Source organism: Psittacula echo (genome assembly GCF_963264785.1).
Source record: "Psittacula echo genome assembly, chromosome: 15".
NCBI lineage: Eukaryota > Metazoa > Chordata > Aves > Psittaciformes > Psittacidae > Psittacula > Psittacula echo.
In genome coordinates this window covers 6,958,295-6,985,000 of record NC_137751.1, presented here as the reverse complement: position 1 = coordinate 6,985,000, position 26,706 = coordinate 6,958,295, and the positions used below count along the sequence as shown (strand labels likewise).

The 26,706-nt window shown below is 41.4% G+C and overlaps 1 protein-coding gene across 3 annotated transcripts; it reads left to right on the top strand.

The window, feature by feature from the left end:
* The first annotated feature begins 3,442 nt into the window (after positions 1-3,442).
* On the top strand, positions 3,443-26,246 carry SLC6A4 (solute carrier family 6 member 4). 3 transcript variants are annotated; one of them, XM_080629743.1, is made up of 15 exons: positions 3,443-3,639; positions 10,851-11,000; positions 11,410-12,026; positions 12,768-12,902; positions 13,701-13,920; positions 14,311-14,449; positions 14,834-14,968; positions 16,792-16,895; positions 17,316-17,443; positions 17,558-17,670; positions 18,204-18,335; positions 19,418-19,517; positions 19,870-19,970; positions 21,949-22,116; positions 22,496-26,246. In XM_080629743.1, the coding sequence occupies exons 3-15, from the start codon at positions 11,564-11,566 to the stop codon at positions 22,568-22,570; spliced, it is 2,013 nt and encodes a 670-aa protein (XP_080485869.1). In that variant the 5' UTR covers positions 3,443-3,639; positions 10,851-11,000; positions 11,410-11,563; the 3' UTR covers positions 22,571-26,246. The 3 variants fall into 3 exon arrangements, with proteins under 3 accessions (XP_080485869.1, XP_080485868.1, XP_080485870.1); XM_080629744.1 differs by lacking the exon at positions 3,443-3,639 and adding an exon at positions 9,395-9,475; XM_080629742.1 differs by lacking the exon at positions 10,851-11,000.
* Positions 26,247-26,706: the final 460 nt, after the last annotated feature.

The following is a 26,706-nucleotide window of genomic DNA, read 5'->3' as shown; positions in this document are numbered from 1 at the left end:
TTCTTCCACTTTGAGGATTCTAAAGGCCGTTGAACAAACTTTTTCTCAGCAGTAACAGCCCATGAAAACCTGTACCTTGGTAAGAATCAATAGCTGTGTGCTCTTGCTAAGTGGCTTTGTTATCCACCAGTTGTATCTCACAGGCAGTGGGTTTGTTTTTAAGCAGTAGTTTAAAACGTGAATCAAATCAGTATGTGATTTCCCACTAAGAGCTCCTGTGGCTATGATGTTAACCGGGTCACTCTGCTCTTGTGTCCTAAAGGAAATATCACTAATGTGATCAGCAGCCCTCAACTGGGGGAGTAAGAATTGAGACAGTTGAGCAGATGATTGAGAAGCCACATGCTCCATACAGAGGCTGAGGAAGTTTGTCCTGTGTAGCACAAGGGATGGCTGGATCCAGAAGAACCTCAGGCTCTTCTCAGGTGCATGGAAGTAAGAGGACACCACAGAGGTGATGGAATGAAGTGGCCCAGCACCGCTCCAGCAGTGTAGTATAGGAGCACATAATTGAGGAACAGACCACTTAACTCCTGTCAGTTTGCAGGAAATGGTTCAAAGAGGATCAAAACCTAAACTCTTTCCAACTGATGGAGTGGAAACAATGTGGGAACAAACCTAACTTGCTACAGTCCAGCAAAGGAAGCTCTATGCCTTATCAACTATAAACTGAGATCACAACAAAACCAGCATCCAACTGATAAAAAGATGCCTAGGTTAGACTGAAAAAGCAAAACCAGTTCATGCCCACTGTTTCAGTGCTGCCGCTTTCTTTAGTTTATATCCTTTGCAAATCCTTATAAAGACCTTTGGATTGCTGAGGAACCAACCAACAGTTTCCTTTTCCTGTTTGTCAGCGGTGTAGTTCTCATGTGATAATTCAAGGAGTTCCTCTGACAGGTGGGAAATATTGACGGATGATGTTGTAAAAGTCAGATAGCTCAGATTCCATCGAAAGTCAGAAAATAGTAATTCCTCCTAACTAAGAAAAGGAAGAGGCAGGAACAGCTTACGTGCAGTGGCAGCTTGTAGGTTCTCAGAATCAGATTTCTCCACCCAAATGCTCTCTCAAAACAGTTGAAAGCACAAAACCTCTCCAAACCCCATCTAATTCCCAGATGTATTTCCCAGCTCAGTCAGCTTAGAAAATAACAGGGAAGGACAATCAGAATTTCTTTTATCCCAAAGCCAATCCTAATAGCTTCTAAACACAGTCTGATTCCTAACTAAGCAAAAAAGGGGAACAAATAAATACTTTAGGATTTGTTTTGTGTTATTTGGAAGATTGTTCCTATCCTCTTACTGGCAGTGAATGAGATACACTTGCAGAATTACTATTAAGCTCTTAGTACAGCTGGTACTACTGTTATTAGGGAATTTGATGCTTCCCATCCTTGTGCTGCATTGGAACTGGACCTACAGTTGCTTTACCTGTAAAGAACTGCAGAAGTGTTTGAGGTTACATCTTGTGTAAAGTCAGTTTTCTTCCTCTTTTTTCATACTTTCCCAAAATCATTAGTATTTTACCTGCTAATGCATGGAATACTTCATGGAATTCTGGAACTGACTCAGTACAGCACTTGGAAGTCTTTCACATACAAGATAAAGTGGAGGGCTCTGCCTGAAATCCCAAGCCTGCTGTTTATATTATGCCCCAAAGGCTCCAGACTAGCAAGAAATTGCAAGCAAACCCCCATGCTGCTGAAAAAGCCATTAATGAAAAAAACTCATCAACTGACCCAGCAGTCCAGGATAAGTCATGAAAGGTGGTTTTGTGTTCTCAATGTGCCTCTTGTCATCTTACAGCTTTGTGTGCCCTACAGAAATAACCAGATGGTGATGCTGGGTGCCACTGACATGAGCGTATGAAAGCAATTTAATGGCAAGTGTTGGCCAAGATGAATGGTGTGCAGCAGTGTTTGAGGTCGTGCTAAAAGTGCCTGCTCTAAGCAGAGACCAAGATGGAGAAAAAGCCTCAAAGGTCATGATGTCCTAAAACTTTTAAGCCCCCCACACAATTATGTAAAGAGGGGCCCAAAGGAAAGAGAATTTTTCTTGTGAGAGGGTAGAAAAAGTGAGTTTGGGAAATCCATTCCCATCTCCCAGCAGTAGTGAGCTGGAAATCTGCATGAAAGGCAAGGCACGGATTCCTCCCATATCCCAAGAAAGCAAAAAACCTGCTATGCAAAGCACAGGGGCTAACCCATAGATGGGAACTTGTGCATTCAGACGCTGTACTTCGACATTCATAAAGGCTGAGTGAGGCATTAAATCTTTGTCCTTGCAAACCCTTCAGAACAGGACAGCCAGGGGGACACTGTGACTGATTACAGGCTGCAAGGACACTGACTTTGGGGCAGCTAAGCGGAGATTAACACAACCACAACGGCTTATTTTGGAAAGAAGAGCACAGGAGGGAAGTTCAGCACAGCAGAGAGAGGATGATTTAGTGCTATTTCCACTTAAAGATCAATGGATCGCTGATACAACTGAAGGCCACAAACTTAATTTGCCAAAGTGTTTTTAACATCTTGCCAACAAGAATTAACAGGAAAGCCAAAACTTTTAATCCATGCGTGGCTCGTGTTTATGATTGCAATACCTGAGCTATCCTTGAGATGGTGCAAACGGCACGCTGCTGCCTGGCTGCTGCTATCATTAAGGGACCAGAAGACAGAAAAGTGCTAATTATATCGCAGTGCTTTCCAGTGCTCAGAGTTTGTTTTCTTTTCAATCGTCTGGAGCAAGTCTCTGAAAACTGGCAACAACTTCCAGCAAAAGTGCTGCTGCTCCAACAATTCGCTAGTCTCAGTTGTCCCCAGTCTGCTTTTCCCCTTGTTTTCTCCCAGATCTGTCACCTAACCCACGGCACTGTTTCACTGACCTGTGATTTATGACTCTTTATAAACACACGGTAAAGTCTAGGAATGAAGAAATCCTGGATGAAAAAGCTGGAGACACAGCATGTGTCAAAGGCTGAGAGATTTGGAGGAGCAGTGGGAAGAAAGGAAATTACTTGTTGAGCTTACCTAGGCAGCAAAACACTTCTAAGAATGAGTGCTTTAAACCGCAACTAAACCTTATTTCTTTGTTAAAATAATGTAAATATTCAGCAATAGAATTTATTCTTTCCAAGCCTTTTTATTGTGATCAGATCCCAGTCTTTTCCTATCTCAATTCACAGACCCACCTGCAAACTTGCCATTTACTGATTCCGTTTGCTGTCTCCATCATCATCATTATCCCCATCCTGTTATTTATAGCTGGAATAAGAGCCAGCAAAACTGTCCCTTACCAGGAAAGCTTCCCTCCTTCTCCCTCTGCCTTCATTGGATCCTGCTCTTTTGAACTGATCAGAGCAGACAAATGTAGCCACCCACCTCTAGGAGGAAAACTGAGCTGCAGCCCTGGTGAAACATAAAGTTTATTTGACTAAAGTGACGCAAAAATTCTCCAAGAGCTCTTTGGCAGCAGATTATCTGGAAATCAGACCATGTGAGGGGGACTGGTGTACAAAAACCTCCCCAAGATGCTGAGTTGCCCACAGGCTGAGTTCCCGAGACTGAAGTAAATGTGGGTGAAGGTTACTCGAGCTTGGATAACTCCAAGGAAAGTGCTTCAAGCCGACCCCAAAGACAGGTACTTTATGGTTTTGTTTTTAACACACTGATTTCTGAGTACTTTATGAATTTAGACAGACTTCGAGACGCTATCTTCAGAGCCTACCTTCTGAAGCAAGCAGATATCAGAGCTTAACTTCCACTCCTTATTGCTTCTTTCAGCTCTAGTTATAAAGTCTGAACTACTAACAGTCTAGAATGCGTACTCTACATTTTGCTTCTTTTTAAGTCAACTTTTAAGGTCCTAGAGTATTTCTATAGCTTTGGGAAAATGTACATCTAACAAAGGTTTTGGGGGTAAAACTGCAATGATTTTTGGTGAAAGTTTGTTTTGATTTTGTCTTAAAACTTTAATGCTTTTTCTTGCTTTTCTGCTGTTCTGATGCTCTACTCCCTCTTGCTCAGGCACTTGTCCAGCAGTTATGAATGTTGGGAGTCAAATGCCTGTAGCAGAACATGTTATGACAATCTGAAATTACAGTCTTGGCAGTCCCCATAATTGCATTATGGGCATGAAGTTTATTTAACGTTTACGAAAAGGCATTAAACTATAAGGAAAAATAAGCAGAGTCTGAAGGGAAGAAATCAATACAAACTATTATTTATTTTATATAAAGTAAGTTTTAATAACCATATAAAGTTCTATTTTAAAAGGTAAACTGTTCCAGCACAGTAAATTATCTAACTCAATGGGACAGATTTATTATAAGTAATAAATCTGAAGAGTATGTCATATATAGATTTATAGTCAATCATGTTCACTGCTGAAACAACTTGCTTGCTGGTTAGTCTGCCAAGTAATATGGAAGTTTAAGTGAGGAATGCGATGTAACTGGATATATAAATAGTCACGGAAAACATGTTTTGGTGTGGTAAGAAAGCCTGGGGGGACAGGATCGTGCATTTAGTGGATCTGGATTCTTGGAAGCGTTGTGGGATTCTTTTCCTGTGGGTTTTTAGCTGCTAGGCATTCACCAGGGAAGGTCCAGACACTTGGACCTCATCTTCTGGTGCTATTGATGGGTGAATTGATGGTAATTTTCTCGGAGAGCACTTTGTAAACATGGCATAAAGCAAGTGTCTGTTGTGGTCCATTTTCTAATTGGACAGGGTGTGCTGAATTGCACATGGTTATATAGATTAAGAAAAACTGCCCTGAAACTGGACTTTAATAACCCCCCTAAATTATTCCCACACAAGGAAATGTACGGTGTGTATTTAAGCTCTTTCCTGCTTTCCCCCATGGAAATAAAACCCACCCAGTTTTCATTAGGAATTAAGAGCATAAAGAAATGTTCATTCTGTATCCCGCTGTCCTTTCTGATGCTGGTGTTTTAACTCTGTTCCGAAACTGTGTATTTGCAGCTCTGTTGATCTAGCAATGTATCATAGATTTACACAACATAACAAAGCCCGTCTGTGGTAAAGTGTTTCATAAAGAACTTGGAGCCTGTATAAAGGGGCTGTAATTTAGAGATAGCTGTTAACAAATCTCCTTCAAAGAAACATCATCTGGAAACAATGGTGACTGTTTCTTTACTTCCTTGGGTCAAAACATTACAAACAAGTACATGCATGCAGCCAGGCTTTGACTTGAGTCTGCAAACAGGTCTCTCACTTCGAACACCATGCCTGTTAATTTGCCAGTGCAGAGTTCCATTAAGGAACCCTGCTCTATTGGGTGATATTTGCCGTGTTATGACTTTTCCTTCAAGTTTATATAAATAATTTGAGGAAGAATACAAAGGGAGTATCGTTCCCTCTGAGCTTATCTGTTTCCTTGCACTACATGCGGACACTCTCGAGCCATAAAACGCATTTTCTCCCCCTCCTCCCTGTTTGTTAAATGTCATCCATTTGGCAGCATTCCCACTACAACACAGCATCTGTCTTCTCAACACATTTTTAAAGGTAAAATCTCTCTTTCTTGCCGACTTTTTAATTACAGACTGAAAGATGGACAAGATAGGGACATAAAAACTCACAGCACAGGTTTATATTCCCCCAATACTATTCCTTTCAGAGGCATTATTTTCACATCTTACCTGTATTTAGCCTTATCTGGGATTACACAAGTTAATGGGAGACTGCTCACTACTTACGCCATTCTTACCTTGGTAAACAGCCTTTTACTCTCCCACTATCTCAGTGGGACTACTTGTTGAGTACAGTTCTATTCTGTTTTAGTAAGAAGCAAGCCCAGTATTTGCAAGAACTGCAAATATACAGATATAGGATCTATTTTGTCATGTACAAATTGCAGATTTCTTATAAAATACACATTAGTGATGTGCAGAAGTACCCAATCCAGTTACATTTAAAATGACTGGCACTAGGAGCAGATCTGCTCACCAGACCCACTAATTTCAGTGGGTTTTGATCACTCTTTATCAAAAGTCATTTTTGATTCTATTCAACTAGACTGCAGAAGCATAGCTAAAACCCAAAACCCTGAAGAAATGAATTTTGTGTTGTTGAGGGTAGTTTAGACATCAGCTTGTATCTGCTTTGCATCTAATACTGCTGGTTACAGGCAGCCCTCCCAAAGCTGGGACTCTGTATCTTCTACTATGTATTTATGAATATCAGGTTTTGAAACCTGAAATCCAATGTGTCACACTTGCTATCAGCTCACAATGGAAACAAGCTGATAGAAAAGGATATTCTAGGTGCTCATTTTTTAATGACATCAGTATACACAAACACAGTCAAAAAGCAAAGGGCATTTATTTTTTGCATGATGAACTCTAAGCATGGCTCGTGTATGACACACAGCAGGTAAAATGAACCTTAATCTAGTCTCAAGATTTAATTGGCTAAAACTTATTTTCTAACAACTCCTCACAGCATGGGCACATCAGAGCTATCCCATAATAACTTTGATTAAAGAGTTAGCCCTGGCCTTCAAAACCATGAAGGCTCTATGCTCCTTCACACCACACCTGCAGTAAACCAGGGATGCACCAGCCCACAAAAGCCTGTTAAAAGGACCAATCTTTACACAGTTCTCACTGTCACCCAAGTCACTTCCCTCCTGTGCAAAGACAGAGTAGGGCTGTGTGAGGAGACCGGGTGAGGACCAGAAGTGTTCACTGCTGCATTTACCAGGGTCCCGTACCTGGAAACACCCCAGTCTGTGGTTGTCCAGGGGTCATGGCTGATACTGTGGCTCAGAGGTGGAAACAGCACCCACAGATAAACAATTCAGCCTCTTCCTGTGTGGGATATGGGATTTCTGTCTTGTCATACAAACCCCTTGCTTGATTCTCTAGATAAAAGCAGTTTCCTTGGACTCTTTGTATCTACATACAGCTGCCTGTGTGAACAGCATCTTTATTCCAACGTGTCATATTCAGTCAAGCAGCTACATAATTTTAACCATCTTAAATACTTTGTGATAAAACCAAGATTTAGGTCAAGGTAACAGGTATGTGTTATAATGTTTGGTTCTGTTTGCCAGCAGGGTGAGCTAACTTTTTGTCTCAAAGTACTTGAATTCTTTGCAAGTGCTAGCATGTGAATGGGCAGAAGTGGGGCAGATGGAGGAGCTGTGTGAGCAATAGACATGGGTTTTGCTGCAGGAACGCAGCTGTAACCCAGCGAGTAGCTAGCACTCTAGCAAACGTTGGCTTATAGAAGTAGCAGGTGAAAACAGAATGTAATTTGTATGATGCAAAATGCATGCAAATATCCACATTTTACAAGTTAGAATGTATTGGATGGTTTTCAGACAAGCAATGAGTCTGCAGTCACACAGAGTGAGGCTGAACAAACCCTTGTGCTGAGGAATTCAGGAAGTCAGTGCTGCCACACCTCAAATAAAGTATCCTCCAGGTGACTCGAGGCATTGAGATTTGCTTTCCTTGAAGCATCTGGTATTTGCTCTACCTTAGCCTAATTGCTTTAATCTCCTGGACACATCAATCTGCTCCTTTAAAAAACACAGGGAACAGGAAAATCGTTCTGTTTTGAAGCACTAGAAGGATTTTGGTTTACTACATGGCAGAACATTAAAAGAGAGGGATTCCCACACTGCCACGAGAGGTCACTGCGGGCCTCAAGAAATAAACAGCGATGATACATCAGTTGTGCCGCTCGGGAAGGAGCCAGGCCCCAGGACAGGGATGTTCCTTGAGGATCGCTTTGATAGAGACAAAGGAGTTGGGTTTGTGCACCAAGGGGCATAGAGGGCTTTGACATCCACAGTGCTGGTTCGAGTTTAGCTCTGTGTGGGAGTAACCAAAAATGATAATTTAATTAATATTTGGCTGATGTGAACTGCGTTGGTGGCTCCAGCCAAGCTTGTAGGAACATATGGCTTCAATTAGCCAGCCCAGTGTTTCCAGCAAGCAGGCAAAGCAGGGAATAGCTGTGGAGGATGTGCTGTGTGTTAGAGGATGCTTCCCTGGAGCAGGGCTGAGGGTTGCTCCTCTTCCGTCACTCTGACTAGGGAGGAGTGCAGTTCACAGGGCTGGCACCTCTCCTGTGCTCCTGGACAGCACAGCATTAGGAAAAGAAAACTGGCCTTTAGAATAATCATAGAACCCCAGACTGGTTTGGGTTGAAAGGACCTTAAAGCTCATCCACTTCCACAACCTGCCACGGGCAGGGACACCTTCCACTGGAGCAGCTTGCTCCGAGCCCCTGTGTCCAACCTGGCCTTGAACACTGCCAGGGATGGGGCAGCCACAGCTTCTCTGGGCACCCTGGGCCAGCGCCTCAGCACCCTCACAGGGAAGAGCTTCTGCCTAAGAGCTCATCTCAGTCTCCCCTCTGGCAGGTTCAAGCCATTCCCCTTGTCCTGTCCCTACAGGCCCTTGTCCAAAGCCCCTCTCCAGGTTTCCTGCAGCCCCTTTAGGCACTGGAGCTGCTCTAAGGTCTCCCCTTAAGGAGCCTTCTCTTGTCCAGGCTGACCCAGCCCAGCTCTCTCAGCCTGGCTCCAGAGCAGAGCTGCTCCAGCCCTTACAGCATCTCCACGGCCTCTTCTGGGCTCACTCCAGAGTCTTTTCAGAGCTACTGGAGGGACAAAAGCTGCAGACACTTAGGGCTGCTCAGAGGAGCAGTCACATCACATCACAACCAAATGAAGGCACAGCGAGCTTGCTTTTTCTTCTTCTTCTGTAGCAGATTATGCTGGTGATAAGAAGCCAATGTGAATTTATGTAAGAGCAACCTTTGCAACAGCTCAGATGGAAAATAAGTAATAAACTGCCCTTTCTTATATCATTAACTATCATCATTCTAGCACCTGTAACTACTGAAAGATCGGTGCATAGAGATGAAGTGGAGGGCAAAATCCTTCCCTATTAGTGTAATTTTCCCCTGGGTATCTTCCCTAGTGATCCTACCACACTTCTCAGCCCCAAGAGCTTTAATTCTGCAGCTGTTTGTGCTGTTTGTAGCAGTTACAGATATTTTTTGGTTTGAATTGTAACAAGAAGGAGAAAAAGCCCATTCTCCCACAGTTTTCACAGTGTAATGAAATCTGACTCTGTAAATGCTGTGTTTCCATGTGCCAACTATGCCCCTGAGAACACCGCTGTCGAGTCTGTCACTCCAGAGATTTCCCAGGGCAGAAAGGAATAGTTCAAATTCCAGCTGAAGCCCCCAAAAGTTCACACATAATTTTGCATATTTTAGGCTGAAACTACTGAAAATTCTACATCAATATTTCAAATAATGGGATATTTCTTCCCTGTGGTCTGCAGAAGACCAGAAGGAGCTTAGATCTGGATAAGACAACGGTCTTGATTGTCAAAGATCCGGCAAATCAACAATACATTCCATGACCTCTCCTCTGTAAAGAAAGCACCAAGAAGTATTTATGTGCAGAAATCAAGTGTTTCACAAATACAGTAAGTGTTTAAGTCTCAGGTATGGAAAACTCAGCCGCATGAGATAATGCAGCTAAATCAACATCCTTTACAGCTTTCCCATTTATGAGTAAGAGGTGTAAAGTCCATAAGGGCTCAGGTTACTTTTCCATGTTCCTGCCTTATTTAACATGCTCTATATGAGGGCAGGACTGGCTGTGACCCTTCCTAGGATTCTTCTGTTACCTCCAGTGGTGGTAGGACTGTTCTCATCCACATAGGCTTTTCTGGGATGGTTTCAGACTCCAAAGCCGTTCAGGTTTTATAGCCTCACAGGTAAAACAGAAACTCCTGTTCTTTGTAATAGTATTTCTCTCTGGAACTCTGAAGATGTTTCAGTCTTTGTGGATGATTTACTAATGGTAGCAAAGTACTGCTCTAAGAATTCAGCATTAATGATGCACTGCTTGCTATATGATGAAAAGACAGAACGTAAGCCTGAAGAACTAGATATTTCTGAAAGTTATAAACACCTTCAAGTGACTTTCACCTCAAGAACATCCTCCTGTTTACTCTGCAGCTCGATAGCTTTCCTTCTCCTTTTGCTTGCACTGATAAATATTTAGGAAGAGGTTTAACAAACTGTCTTTGCACAAGGATGAAAGCAATGAGCAAATTCTACAAATGAGCAAATAATATCCCCTCTCTGCTTTTGTTTCCCAACAGTTACAAGTGAAATAAAGTAATGCTTATTCTTCTGCTAGCATGTGACAATGCCGTTTACTGTGGTAAAAGGATTTGAAAGGAAAAATTCGATGTAATTATAATAATCTGTATAGCTTGTGTAACGCTTTGCTTGCTATAAAGCAAGGTTACTGCCCCAGGGAATTTGCAGCACAGAGAATCAGCTCCTTTTCAAGAGTAAAGGCAGCTTTTAATGTTGCTTTTAAGGGCATTTGACTTCCCTAACAAATGACCAGAGAACAAAACCTGACCCACTGACTCACAGTTCTTTTTCTGTTCTGAAGGAAAATCTGTGCTGTACATTTTCTCTATTTGGGGATGGTTCATTTCCCTTGTGTTATGCTCCCAGCCCGCATGAAGAAGGCAGGGATAGCCAGGGGTTCTCCCAGTGTCTCTTCTTTGCAGTCGTACCCACCGCCCTTCCCAGGGCTGGAACCACAGTGCTAGCAGATCCAAATGGAAAGATGCCTTTATTTCCCCAAGGATTTAAATAAAACTGGGGACAATTCTCGTCCTTTAGACCCACACGTTAGCTCTTACTCAAAACAATCAAATTGAAGTTTTGTGATCTTTTTTCCTTGCTATTATTAGTGTTGACTGAGCCTCAAAGTCAGTTTGCTGCAAAACAACTGAGATTTAAATACTTACTTCAACTTCCATTTAAACCTTCTAGGTCTGCTGCTAAACAGAGCAGAACCTGTGGAATTTCTGAAGAAAGGTGGTCCTGAAATGTCATTTGTATATCCACTGTTATGGCATATTTGTTTCATTCGTTCTTTTCCCTTCATACTGGGTGAACCTAGAAATTGCTCAGGATGAGTGGGTAAGTCACAGGATGAACTTAGGAAACTGAAACACAAGCCACACTAAACTCTGCCCTCAGTATTGCAGCCTGGGAGTCCCACAGCCTCCCTGCGTGTGAAAGCAGGGTTCAGAGAGGAATGTGGTACCAGAAGGCAGCAGGACTGTAATTGCCAACAATGCACAAAGTCCAACAAACCTGCCCGAGAGGTTATAAACCAGGTACAGCAGCTTCTGCTGCAGGAGAGGATCACTGCTGCCTTCCTTTCTCTGTACTGAATCCTGGATTGTCTGCTAAATGATTCACACTGCATGCTGTGATGGTTCATTACTTCCAAAAGTATTTTAATTACAGAATCTGTCAGTTGTAACTTAAAAGTTACAGCATCAATAAGCCCTGTAATGGATTTTTAACTATTTTCATTTCTTAGATGGTGTTTGTGCCTTCAATGTGATGGATTTAAATATGGAAAAGGAGTTCTGAAAGTGCTGGGAATACACTGGGAATAGAAGTGTGGGAAGACAAGCCACAAGGGGAGTCTGCTGCTGTCTGTGAGCAAGCGATTAGAACAAATCCTGGTGAAAATGGAAAAAAAGGCAACAGGCAAAGAGACTGAGCCCCTGACTTGCAAGAAAGATGCCTCAGACTGTAACAAAGGAGAAGACTGTAAAGAGAATGGACTTCTGGTCAGGAACCCTAAATCTGCCCTGCGGCTGGTGGAGGATGGCAACAAAGTCCATCCCAGCCAGGGGGATAAAGGGCAGGCAGCTCAGATCTCAAATGGTTATTCAGGGGGGCAGAGCTCTGCTCCCTGCAACAGCATGGGAGAGGTGGAGGATGCCCAGTGCACTGCCCCAGCAGCCACCACCACCACTACAACCACCACCTCCACCACCTGTGGAGCAGAAGGCCAGCAGCAGCTGATGGAGTTGGAAGACAGAGAGACCTGGAGTAAAAAAATTGACTTTCTACTCTCTGTCATTGGCTATGCAGTGGATCTGGGGAATGTGTGGAGATTTCCTTATATATGCTATCAGAACGGAGGAGGTCAGTGACTAGTTCTGTGTGCTGTTCCTTAATGCTGAACTTCTTGCTTACAAATGGAAGAATTAGTGGCTTATTTTAGTATCATACATAACAAACAACAAAGGGAGAATTACTTTGCAAGCATATTGGAAAACCTACGTACTGGAATAGAATAGCTAGATACTAACATGGAAGAGAACTAGTTAGCAAGATCTAAAATGTCAGTACAAATGGAAGCCAAGAGCCAGTTAGGTACAGAACCATGTTCCAAGAGAACAGACTCAATCCCTCTCCCAAGGAGTATTTTAGAATCAGATAAACCAACATGTCAAAACCATCTCATGAGGAATGCAAAGCCTTACACTCACTGATATATCAGCCAAATTATAAACCTAACCAAGGAGATCCTGGAAGGGACTTTTGTCTCCCTGATGTAACAAAGGCATTTTACTGAAGAAATTATTTCACCTGTAGCCCATCTCTCTCACAGCTGTAATCCATTGTGGCCAGTGCAGTTTTGGTGAATCCTATGTATACTTGTTACAGAAATGTGAGACATTTGGCCTGAATGTTGCTTGTTACTCACTTTACTAAGTAGTTACTCTTATGAGAAATCCCATGGTAATTCAGTGTGGCACAGCGGCTAGGAAGGGGATATGCATTTTGCCTATGGGATAAAAAGAATTCTTGTGTATGAAGTGCTGGTACTGTTGGAAGAGAAGCCCTGTGAAGAGTTACAATAACCCGCTTTCTTTCTTGCAGGGGCATTCCTCATTCCTTACACAATTATGGCCATCTTTGGAGGGATTCCTCTCTTCTATATGGAACTAGCACTAGGACAGTACCACAGGAATGGGTGTATTTCAATTTGGAGAAAAATATGTCCTATATTCAAAGGTAAAGAAGGGGAATGGGAAAATACTGGGGACTTCCAGAGTAACTGGAAGAGTTTCCTATAAAGGTGCAATTTCTTAAATAAATATTAAGATCTTCTAAAGCAAAGTAAGGCTTGTTCTACACGAGAATTTGGCTTTACAAAGAAAGCTTTCATAAAGCTTTATGTACACTTGCAGACGTGTGTGCTCTCATATATACGTATGACATGCAACTTTCTAACTGATTAGATAACCATTGGGTCCATGTTCTCTGACCCAAGCCTGGAAATATTCAATAATAAACAGAAAATGTAATTCATAAAGTGCAACATTCCTGAATCCAAGGCAAAGTTCAAACCAGGAAAGCATACAGACCTACTATTTCTGTTACAGATAAATGATTCCCTGTCTTCAGCCTGGTCTGTCAATTGCTGTCCTACCATAGAGTCCCTCTGAGTAAATGGACCTCTTCCATATGCTCATTTACTCTTGCTCCCAGGCTTGAAGCTCTGGTCCTGTCTCTTACTCACTGAGAGTGCAAGATGCCTATTTCTAAATTCCAGGAATTTAGGAACAGATGGGAAAAAACCCTATATAAGCATGTTCTGTCTTGATTAAGGATGCTGTTTTGAAATCAGAGCCTGAATGTTCCTGAAGCCACAAGAAATTCCAGTGTTGTAAATACTTGAGAGGGTAGTGTACCTCCTGAGAGCTGCCTCAGACAGTTACTAATTGTAGTTGATGTGATAACAAATTCCTTCCCTTTCTTTTTGGCCTAAAACTTACACTTACTTCATGTAATTATTTCCTGCCTTACTAGGAATTGGCTTTGCCATCTGTATAATAGATCTTTACGTAGCCTCCTATTACAACACCATTATGGCTTGGGCCTTTTACTACCTCATCTCCTCCTTCACGACGGAGCTGCCATGGACTAGCTGCACAAATGCCTGGAACACAGGCAACTGCACAAACTACTTCAGCAAGGACAATGTCAGCTGGTCCCCACACTCCATCTCTCCTGCAGAAGAATTTTATACGTAAGTGCATGTAAGTGAGGATGGTGATATCAGACAGACTGGTGGAATGTGTAGCAAGCTTTGCTTTGGAGGGGGAGAAGGGCTCCTTATTAATGGGACCCTCTTCTGAAGTATTCAGATCACTGAATACTTACTTGTAGGTGTATGTAAGCTTACGGTGTATGGGAGGGTGCTCTGTATTTTAGACAAAGGATTCCAAACCACTGTCATTGCTTATCATTTATCATCACTGTTGCACCATTAAGTAGTTAAAAGATAAAAAGCCATGACTCAAGGCTACTTTTCAAGGCCTCAGGACTACCTGTAAAACTCAGATCACAGTACAGGACTTACTTAACATCAGCTTCTGTTAAAAAGTATCTATACTTGTGTTTTTCTTTCCTCTTTCAGCCGCCAAGTTCTACAGGTGCACAGGTCCAATGGGCTGGATGACCTGGGAGGCATCAGCTGGCAATTAACCCTCTGTTTATTGCTAATCTTCACCATTGTATACTTCAGCATCTGGAAGGGGGTCAAAACATCTGGCAAGGTGAATGTGAAAGCAAGATGAATCAACGTGGTACAGTATGTAGCAGCTGTTCTAAATGAGCCAAGTAACTTGACAGAATGATCTCAGATTGTCTTCATGACAGGGATTATAGGCTTATGGATTTGGAAAGCACTTAGTGTGGAGTGACTGCTACTGTTATTCAAGTAATACGTAAAAACCAGTAAATTACACCACTGTTCTCTGGACCAGAACAACTCTGCTGAGGGAAAGCATGGGAATAAATGTGTAAGCTGCCTGTTCACAGACCCTCTGAGTAGCTCACATGAGGATGTTATAAGTGCTAACAGCTATAATAACTCATTCTTATTATCACTGTTAACTTTCTACCCCTGGCAAACACTGTGTTCCTGTTTCCCCTCACAGGTGGTATGGGTGACTGCCACATTCCCTTACATCATACTCTTTATCCTGCTTGTGAGAGGTGCAACATTGCCCGGGGCTTGGAGAGGTGTTCTCTACTACTTGAAACCTGACTGGCAGAAACTCCTGGCCACTGAGGTAAAAAAACACTACAAAAGGGTAGAGATTTGCTGTTTGCCATCAGCATGCATACAGTTCAATGTCTCTTTTCAGCGCAGAGCGTGATTAAACAGATGTCTTGGTGTGGGCTTACAAGCCTGGCTTCATACTCTTGTTTAAAGTCATGCTATTCTTTCTATAATTATAAAGATGTTTTAAAGATGAGCATCCACCATCAGTTCAGCTTGAACTAAGAGCAGAGCTCCCAGACAGAGGTTGAACACAGTTAGTGGTGTGATTAGATGGAAAACAAGCCACAAAGCAATTTCTCACCAGGAAAATGGTGACACTGAGCAAGAAGCTGTGATTGCTGCTACACTGCAATAAATCCCTCGATCTTTGACAGCCACACTGAGCAAAGTAAGTTTCCTAAGCCCTAACAACAGCTCTAGCTGCAGGATTTTTGGCTGTGATGGGATCATTACACAGTTGGGCAGGCTTTTCCACAGCCCAAGTGTCCACAGTTGCCTGTATTTATACAGTAAACAGTGCTGGTTACCAGAGTGGTAACTTCCAACCTCCAAGACAAGATCTGGCAGATAAGCCCAAGGAGACTCTCTGTGGCCACCAACTAAAATATGACCGTAATGAATTTAAGTGCATGTAGAGGAATAAATCAGTTAGGCCTGCATAGACCACCAAGATTCAAAAAGAAAGGAATGAGGACAAGGCTGTGGTAACCAACAAACCCCAGGCATTCCAATATCTGATTCAGCTTTGAACTCTGTGGGTGACAAGTGGTCCATCAGGCTCTAGGCTACACTTACTTCACTGCCTATGAAAGAGTCTAGTGAGGAGAGTGATGGAAAAAACCCAAAGCAATAAATACTACAAATATAAAGATTAAAAATTCTAATGTTTGCAAGTCTGCTGCTGCCCAGCTGATAGGGAGAGTTGTGAATGAAAAGGAAATGAAAAGACACCAGTCTCTGATAAAGCAGCATCTCCAATAAGGGACCACATCTTCAAAAAAGCAATAAAGGGCATTGATATTGTATTGGCTGTATCTGAAGTGAGGACAGCAGATCACAATCTGTGTGCTGGACGGTGACAGAGCTCTGTCTGTGGGTGATACAGGATGGCCTCATATGATGGAAGAGAATATTAGAAATGAGATGTAATGAACTCCATGGTTCAATCAAAAGAGGATAAATGAATGAGGACTTTCACCTTTGGAAAGAGGACTGATACTGTACTTTAGGAACAGTACTCATTAAGGCTGTGGCCACTTTTCAAGTACAACAGGCATTTCATAACAAGATCATCACACTTGCATCTGTCATGACTACAGCAAAGCTGCACTGAGTCCTGAGGACTAGAACTGCATCCACACTGTCAAACGCATTTCCATATGTCTAGGAAAAGTCTGGGCAGTGATGATCTACTAATTAGCCTGGAGGAGACACAGAGAGCACAGAGAGTTTGGAGGAAGATGGGCCAAGCCTACTGCAAAATCATGGATAGGAAGTTCTCATGTTAAGCTGGTTGCAGGCAAACCAATGTGAACTCATCTCAGATGCTGTCAGGAGTGAAACTGCCAGTGAGTACTCAAGACAGTGTAGAGACACAATAAGCACTGAACAGGCACTAAAACTACAGTGGATATTTACAACTCTCACAGATCTATGATAAATATTTGTATTTCAACATGCTCTCTTAACAAAATGTGCGTTACATCAGCAGTAGGTATATAGGCGGACTAGTGAGACACACTTTTGTAGGGCTAAGGGATATTCTGAATGTGCCAAACTCATTCACTCTGGTTTATGTCATTTTTTTCCTTGATCTTCACTATTTTTCAGGTTTGGGTGGATGCAGCAGCTCAGATTTTTTTCTCCCTTGGTCCAGGTTTTGGGGTCCTATTGGCTTACGCCAGCTACAACAAGTTCCATAACAACTGCTACCAGTGAGTTCTACCTGATTCTATAAGTCAAATTGAATTTAAAACTGTAGCTGTGGCTATTTAAGAAAAAGAAAGGCAGTGCTGGTGAAAGGCACTATTTATAACGCATATAGAATAAAATTGGATAACTTGTATAAAATAAAATTTTCAATTCTTTAATATTCCTATAGTAAATCCTATTTTTCTAAGACACCAGTATACATCCAGCATTCAATCCAGTGTCAGGCTGATGTTATAGCAACCATTTGGAGTTTGGGGTTGGGGTTTATGTTTCTTTCTTTCAAATCTGCTGCTTGATTTTTTCCCTGTATTCCCACAGTTCTTCTAGGACTCCATCCAGAACATTAACTCACCCCATCTGTAGTAAACCACTCTTTCTAGTAGATGCCGATTCCCTGACATGAGTTAGGTCTTCTGTTGCAGAGATGCTCTGGTTACCAGCACCGTGAACTGTGTGACTAGTTTTGTGTCTGGATTTGTCATTTTCACTGTGCTGGGATACATGGCTGAGATGAGGAATGAAGACGTATCAGAGGTTGCCAAAGATACTGGTAGGTTATGTTTATATACACATCTCTCTTCTGAGATAGAATATAATCTTCTAGGTTGAGAATAGCCTCCTCACAGCAGTAGTGTGCTGACAGTTATCCCTGTTCTAATATCAGGACCCAGCCTCCTCTTCATCACGTACGCTGAGGCCATCGCAAACATGCCTGCTTCCACCTTCTTTGCCATCATCTTCTTCCTGATGTTGCTCACTCTGGGATTAGACAGCACGGTGAGTACACAGCAGTGCAAGGCAGTGAACCTCTCGGGTAGCTGGGGTATGGCATCACCCCGCCAGCATCAGAAGAAACAGAATTACATATACTGCACTGCCACTAAAGGGTTTAAAGCAGGACTGGCATCTCCATGTGTCTTCTGTAAGACAGCAGCTATTACCTAAATAGGCTTACATAAAATTAAATGACTTGTCAGTGCCATACTGTGTAACTCCTTCCAGCAAGGCTGAACTCAGCCGATTTCACAATCTTGATTCTCCTGAGCCACCTGTGACTTACTGGCATCCTATTCCTTGTAATACAGTACTCCCGCTGGATGGTAGGCATATCCTACAGATACATGAAGACTAAATCCCCACCTTGAAGAGTTTAAAAGTTCTGAAGCCTGTCTAAACAGCAGTCACACAACTCCACAGGCAGAATAAAGCACCAGTGCTCCAATGCTTTAAAGCCCCTTTAAGCATTGAAACATACTTCAAGGCAGGTAACACTGCCCTCTCTTTTCCAGTGACTTTTCCATGCTTTTCAGTTTGCAGGACTAGAGGGAGTGATTACTGGAGTCCTGGATGAATTCCCGCATGTCTGGAGCAAGCGCAGGGAACTGTTTGTCCTTGGTCTCATCATCATTTGCTTCCTGGGGTCATTAGCAACACTGACATTTGTAAGTATTTCACTCACTCCTCAGTTTTCCTCACTGGCAGGTTCATGCTAATGACATCTTTGAAGAGAGTTTCAAGGAATCAGATTAAATCTCCAGCTTGTCTTCTTTACGCATTAGAAATCTGTGAAATGTGAACAGTAAATCTCACTAGGAAATGTGTTGCAAAGTGATCCTTTTGCAATTCAGCACAACTCTGATGTGCTCCACACCAGAACTGACGCAGCTGCTGCTCCAGCTGCTCCAGGAACAGGCAACCTTCCACATTCTCTATGTGACTTACTTCTTGTTCTCCAAAGCCCCACGTTTAAAAATAATATTGTTATTTTAATTTTTGCAATGTTTAAAACAATTTATTTTTTTTTAATTGAACATACATCTGCTAGAAAATGCTGTGATTGACTGTTGCTGTTCTCCAAAAATTTCTAGCAACGGATTTCCTGCATCTTCCTCATAACAGCAGGCCAGAAATCAGGATCAGTCACACCAAAGAGTCCCTGCGGAGCTATTTGCACAGGAAACACAATTCTGAGTACTGAGTTTAATGATCATAAGGAAGAAGTAAAAATATCTGGCTTTTGTGTCACATTTCACTCCACTTGCTCTTTTATGTGCAACTTCCTTCTCATTTAAGGCATTTGCTGCAAATAAACTTAGCTCCTCTCCAAGACACAATGCTCTTCTCTTTCATGATTCTAGATCCCAAAGAAAGCAAAGTAACACCATATTTATTTCCTGTTTGGTAACTGTGACTCACGTTGCTGAAAGAAGATGCCATCAGAGAAGGCAAGCAAAAAGCCATCCCATCAACCCCCATCAAATCCCAATTGCTCCTTAAAATCCAGCTAGAACTGCCAGCGGGTCCAGCTTTAGCTTGTCTGTGTGGCAGCCCCACTGGTTCATAGGGAGGGAGCAGACCAGCAGCACGCTCAGGGATTTCACTGTCAGGAACAGCCACGCAGTGACAGGACTGAGTGACCCATCTGGGAGTGCTCTGCTCCAGATGAAGGCAATAATAAACAGCAGTATGAGCAGATTCCTGTCACTGGATCTTTGGTTCACTGATGCTGTGGTCTCCTTTCCAGGGAGGTGCATATGTGGTAAAGCTGTTTGAGGAATACGCCACGGGTCCAGCTGTCCTAACCGTTGTGTTTCTGGAAGCGGTTGCTGTGTCCTGGTTCTATGGTACGTCTATTGCCATGCTGACACACAGTGCTAACCCGGCCTGCTGAGCTGCTGCAGCCTGGTATTTCCACTGTTCAGCAGACATGATCATCAGTGTCTCCAGAAAAAGTTTACAAACTCACTGATTACTAGATCCATGAGAATTAACTGTTCTCTGACATGAGTACACAGACATCTAAAAGCAACAAGAGCGGTAATGCAGAATTAAGGATTTAATGTAATTAAGACTTACAGAAACAAAACAGCCTTCCATGATGGATTCTAGATTTAGTCGTGTATACAAAACGCTGTGCATCTACTTGCAAAAGACTTACATCTGGTGTTACCACTCTCCTCCCACTTGTCTCCGCAGGCATCACTCAGTTTTGCAATGATGTGAAGGAAATGCTAGGCTCTGCCCCAGGCTGGTACTGGCGAGTTTGCTGGGTAGCAATTAGTCCCATCTTCCTTCTGGTGAGTTTTCTTTATAGCATTTTCTTTCCAGCACCAGAAAATTACCATTGAGCAATGCTGCTCCTTCGACTTCTAAAAGCTTAACTACAGAATCTTCTGCTGAAGGTCTTTAGTAACACTTTTTGTTAAATCAAAAAGGCTCAAAGAGTGAAAAATCCAATACAAGGTCTTGTTACTAAATCACTGTTTTAAGGATTTTTGTTAGTAAGACTGGGTTCTCCACCCCCCTGCTGAACAAAGTTACTCTGGTTTGTTGCTTTATGTTTACCTCAGCAAAATGAGGCAATAAAAGATGATGATAAAATATACTGCCTGGGGAGGAAAGCCAAGATAAGTAAATATACTGCCTCAGCACCCACTGACTGACAACACTGGAATATTCCACTTAGAATTTACAGCAGTTAATTACAACCTTTATAAATCTGTAATTCAGAGTTGGAAGCACTGTCCCAGTGTTTGACTTGGCAGGATTATTGATAACATTTTAACCTAAAGTGTTCATTTCCTGATCCAAAATTAGTTCATGCTCTCTTTTATTGTCACTAGCCTTAGTGGGAGCAGAGCAGGTCAAGTTGGAGTTTATAAAGCACAAAATGTAGGTGTTAAGACCTACAGAGTGAATTCCAAACGCTTGTAATGATCAATGTATCCTTAACAGGTAATCATTTTACTACCCCTAGAAAAAGAAGGGAAGAAAAGGCTATAAATTGGAGTGACACCACAAAGAATTTTTATCTTACTGTCCTCTTTGTGATCCTAAGGCAGTAAAATAAACAGGGAGGAACTCGGCTCTGGTGATGGGGTTACCAAGCAGAGCCAATTGGATTCTCCGTGGAAACTAAACTAAACTAAACTAAGGGAAGCCCAGAAGGCAGCACACTATTTCTGTAGGGAAATTTTGCTGTTAATCCTTATATTCTGATGATAAAACAGAATGAGACGTCCTTCCAATGCTAGTCACAACTATTATTCCTGTGATATTCAACTAAAAGTATTTGTTGTTTCACTAGACAGTTTTCATTCATGAAGGCTATGCACTGGAAAGTGATCTAACAGCATCAATCGAGCTGATGCCAGAATGCTGTATCCAATCTAGTATTAACATTTGTAAAAGCTACTGAAGAACTGAAATGCTCTGAAAAAAAAATCACAGAAAAGACGAACTGTGTAGAAATAAGTAACAGTGGGAAAAAAAATAGAATCTGTATAGCTTATCACAGAGAAAACTGACAGCCAATGTGATTACCACAGATAAGTACTCTTAACAGTATTTGAAAGAGTATTCAAAGGGGCTACAACCCAATAAAGAACAGCATAAAGCACCACCACAGTGGCTGTGAGTTAAATTCAGACTAAACAGAATTGACACTGATCATAATTAAGTGTAGGACAAGTAGCAATGGAAAACTCTACATATCCCATTTCTGGTGGCTTAAAATTATGATGAGACCTTTCTGGAAGGGATCCTTTGCTGGAATCAAGATAAAGGGCTTGATAGAAGGGTAACTGGATGAAATTCTGCGCACTGGTATCAATCAATCTGATTCTGTCCATCTAACATATTTTTTTTCCTTTAAATGTACAAGTGTGGTCCTGAATTGTGTCTCTAATGCTTCTCAGGCAACAAACACATCCATGTGTATTTACAGAATAAGTAACTCATATGAGCCTTTTTACCTGGCTCTTTCAGTGCCAGGCTGGGCTATACCCTAAAGCACTCGAGCTCTTTCAAACTTCCTGAAGGAAAGTCTGGATATCCAGAAGTGGTTTGGGGGGTTCTTTAGTTTTGGGTTTCTGGTTGTTTGATTGGGTTTTTTTAATTCCATACTAATGTCATTTAGGATTTTTTTCAGTGTCAACCTTTCAATCCTATTCGTGTTTTTTAGTTCAGTGCTATGCTGGAATATGGAATCGCTAAAGTGTCTGCCATCAAAATACTGGATGGAACAATCATACTTTCCCCTTTTTCCTTTCCCAGTTTGTCACTTGCAGCTTCCTGTCCAACCCTCCTGAGCTACGGCTTTTTGATTATAACTATCCCTACTGGACCACAGTAGTGGGTTATTGCATAGGAACCTCTTCTGTCATCTTTATTCCAATCTACATGGTCTATCGGTTGGTCATCACACCAGGAACATTTAAGGAGGTAATGATGATGCTCTGTCGTAAGTCTGACAGCATTTTTGGGACTTACATTTATGTCATTACCAGTTCAGAAGTGGTATGTTCAGTTGGTTCAGGGTATCCAAGTGAACTGCAAAGTCCTAAAGCATTAATACAACATCTGTCAAACACTGGTTCAAATTATATGTTACAAACAATTAAAAATAATACTATGTACTTCTCTAGCACCTTGTATCTTCATGGTGCTGAGATGAAAGAAGCCTGAAACATCCTTGCGTTGTAGTTCATGAGGTGTAACTCAAACTAAATTCATCTTATTATAAATCTCTTTCCAAATGGCTGTCATGTTATGTATTACCTCTAAAATCAGTTGATTTCTAATACTGATTTCTCTCCAACAGCGGATTCTGAAAAGCATTACTCCAGAAACAGCTACAGAAATTCCCTTTGGAGACATCCGTATGAATGCAGTATAAGCTAACGTGGGGGGAGCACAAAATGTGACTTTCCCCATCCTCTTCCCCCTGCCAAAGAATTTAATTTCCAGATAAGACAAGAAATGGAGGAATTTTCCATGGAGATGGCATCACTGACAACGGGCATCTGGAAACACGGTGCCTCCAGCACATATATCCAAGCAATTCAATGAAATCTCCGATGCACTTCTAACCAGCCTGAACTGACAGAGAACCAACTCATACTGGGAACACACGGCTGTCTGTGTGCATGACAATACCACTACTCCATGCTCTGGGGCTGTCAGAAAGTGTGCATGGCTGAGTAAGCCACTAAAGGACAAGTATCAGCGGGTAGGATTAGGTGTAGAATCCCAAGTCTGTGGCAGTGCTCCTGTATCTTCCTCAATGTGATCGTTTGTACTGGGCAATGTCGTATTCGCTTTTAAGGTTCTAACTGCTTAAACTACATTGAAAAATACAAAGATATTTCTGATAGCCATAAATGTATGACTCAAGTAACACAGGGTTTTATAAACTAGGCAAAAAAAGTAGTATACCCATAGGTTTGTAGTGGAGTAGAGGAGAAAGAGGAAACTGAGGATTCTGAGCAGCACCATATACAGCTCTGCATCCATTAGCACACACGGTTGGTGGCATTATCCTCCTTTTCATTACCAGTGTCTGTTCTTCCTTGTGGAGTAAGTACTACAAAAGCATTCTTTGTAATGTGGTAGGCTTCACTTTCCTTTAGACCTAATCAAGCCACAAAAACTCATCATGGGTTACTTCACCCAAACAAACTACAGACCAACAGTGAACATTTTTGAGTTCCGACATCAGAAAGTGTAATCCTAAAGATCTGCCTCCCTGCTTTGCTTCATTTTGTGTTTTATTCTGCATTTTTAGTTTGTTTTTAATTTAATTTCACACCTACAATTTGCTGGAGCCTGTGGCTCTTTCTATTCCTTCCTCATGCAGAACTAAAGTTTAGAATACTCCTGTTGGCTAGCTGACTTATAGTACATTTAACGAACTACACAAACCTACTTCGAAGATTTATTAGCTCATACTCTAATGTCAACACATTTGGGTTTCACCCTCAAGAAGAAAAGGAGGGGAATTTCTTTTTACCAAGAAGCTGGGTAGAGTTCAGCAGGACTGATTCTCATCGGAACTATCTCTATTACATTTTGAGGCAGTAATACACAAATTAACTGCCATGCACATACAAACCTCTCTATGTCAGATGCACACACTCCAGATGTAACTGTCCTTCAGGCTGACTGCAACTGCCAAGTCAGTTGGACAATACTTCTGCTGAAGGTACATGAGAGTTTAGGTAAACCCAAGTAAGCATCAGTTATCTAAAAACTTGCATTCTATTTTCACTCTACCACTGAGATATAACAAGTAAAATAAAAGAGGATAAAGGTCTTTTCTGTATCTCATGGCCTACTTAGGTTATATATACATTCATAGCCGCAGGTATTCAGAAACTTGTTGAAGAGTTACATCGGTACAAAGAACTCACCACGTTAGAAGAAAGGAGTGATGGAGTCTTTGTCTTCTGAAACATTCTCATCTTTTCCACCAAGGTTTGTCTCCTCAGGTGTGCAGACACCTCCCAGAGGAAGCTTTTACACTTCAGCTGCTGACTTAAGTTCACTTAACTTTAGGTCTCAAGCCCAACTTCCAATAAGGGAATAAATAACTTCAAGGGACAAGGACTGTTCTTTTGGAACTATAAACAAAAGGCACCTGAACTATTTTTAAGAAGGGAGCATGTTCTTTCACTGCCAACAGAAAAACAATATATGTGTCTTACTTTACAGTTACAGGAGTTTTGTAGCTTATCCCTCAAGTATATTTGAAAGCCATTTTCAAAACTGACTTCATTTTAAGGACAACAGGAACAGTTTGGGAATTATTTTAATATCAGAATGCCATTTAGTTATTAAGTTACCAATCAGGAAAATTACTTTTTGTTTGCTTGTTTGTTTCTAAATAATTTTTGTTATAATTTAAAAAAAACCCCATGTAACAGACGTAAATGTAAGATGTCTGAGGTACATACTGAGATATGTATCCAGCATCTAAGTTGGGAAGTAAAGGAGAAAACCCTACCCAGCTCCTTCACTCTTCAAATTGGTGGTGAACTACTGATAAGTGAGTTTTCTCCTAAATGGTAAGTATTTAAATAGGTAAATCTTACAGATGGAATATGTTTTGCCAGATTTGATGCTGTTTCATGCTAGGCTCCTTTAACAAAACCCGTCACACACCCTCAAACCAGCTGCAAACTTCAACTTCCAATGTTTGGTCATTTTCGCATACCCACGTGCAAACGTCTCTTCAAACAGACATTTTGCAGCCTTCTATTAGGAAGGGTGAAGGTGGGGACAGAAATGGTTGAGTTCAACAGGAGCATTATCTGTTTCAAAGCCAAAGTTTCTCTTTCAACCCTTGCAAACAAACTGAAATCGGGAACATTATTTCTAGTGGAGTAATTTGCAAAGTAACAATTGCAGAAATCCCTATTTCATGTGCAACGCTAGAGATGTTACTCTTTTATAACAGCATTTGAAATGGCAAAAGATGCATCTTTAATTTGTACTCTAAGACACTAATACACAACAGACATTGTCTCTCTGGGTGGTTTTAGCACCTCCTAAGAAATGCCACTGTTCTCTAGTGGATTAAAAGTCAGCCAAGAAACCCTGACGTTAATACAGCCTTGCAATAGTCAGTGTAAAACAGGGCAAGGCCTCTCAGTTGACAAATTAGACTAAAGCACTCTGAGTACAGATGTACTGAGAGAGGGTGAAAGTTTTAAATCATTTGGAGATAAAAGAGCAATGTAGACATGCAAAGTCACAGGAGAAATATTTTTAGGAACAGGTAGTCCAGAAGATCACTGATGATGTTAGATCTTTGCTCTCTTTTCACTAGAACAATCCATTCTGAGGTGTTTATGGGAATGGAGCAAGGAAGCCCTCCAGAAGTGGATTTACAATGCTTATCTTTTCCTGAATAATACAAAGATAAAATGCATCCATGTTTTCATTCTATAAAAGCTGAACTTGCAAGGCAGGTTATTCCTCTTTATTTTTGTTACATGGCATACTGGTGTGAAGTTTTCTCTGTCTTCTGCTGACAAGTTCATTTGCCAGTATCTGTTTAGCTCAGTGGTTGATATATTGAGAAATAGATTTCATTTATTTTTACAATTGATTTTACCTTCCTTTTACATATCCAGCTGAACACATTTAGAGGAACCAGTATTTATCAGGTAGCTCAGCAGGTAGCCATACGTTAAACATTGGTTTTGTACAAAAACTAGTTGGCAGGTTGATACCAAGTGGGCTGCACTTAGAAGTGTTTTGAGGCAAACCACCCAATTCCTTCTCTTCAGTTCCCCTTCACTTACCTATCACATGAGAACATCCTACCCCTTACTCTGAGCAGTGAGAAGGAAGTTATGAAACCATTAACTTAGGACAATATTTGCCTTTTAAGCAAAGAGTATTAAACTGGAGTTTTAGTTGCACAGAACTGAGTATTCCCTCCAACTTGTACATGATGCACCCGTATTAATTTATGCAGCTGTTTAGTTACAAGTGTTGCAAGCTGATTGTTAAGTCATCAGTATGTGCCTTGTACTGTAAACTGTTATTGTAATAAATTTAATATTCATAATCCATCTGTAGACTTCTCTTGTGCCTCTCTTATGGGAAAAAAGAACAAAGATAAAACTCAATTCCAAGCAGTAGCAGAATATCCAGTCCAGTTTACTACCCCAACAAGGCCTCTTTGTCAAAAAGCAGAGGATTTCCTCCAGTTCTTTCAGTCTATTCCAACAGAAGAAACAAAAGCAAATTACATTTGTTTAGACAGAACAGCAAAACTGAACTGATCCACACTTGGAGTAAGTGCTTAGCTACTTGATGAGCTTATATATGAAACTCATTTCAAGGCTTTGTAAACTGGCAGGCTTGGCATTTAACTTCACTCACATTCTGTCTCACTACTAAGGCTGAACAAGACATTACAGAAACACCAATTTTGAAACCTTTTTTAATATTAGTTCACTTTACTGTAGCATAAAAGCAATAAAGTAAAAGAAACTACTGTCAAAAGTGTTAAAAATGTATTCT

Coding starts and splice junctions, on each gene's coding strand:
- SLC6A4 (XM_080629742.1), top strand. CDS start 11,564: ATGGAAAAAAAGGCAACAGGCAAAGAGACTGAGCCCCTGACTTGCAAG. Junction 16,896..17,315: donor TTCCATAACAACTGCTACCA/GTGAGTTCTACC, acceptor CTTCTGTTGCAG/AGATGCTCTGGTTACCAGCA. Junction 19,518..19,869: donor TGCTGTGTCCTGGTTCTATG/GTACGTCTATTG, acceptor TTGTCTCCGCAG/GCATCACTCAGTTTTGCAAT.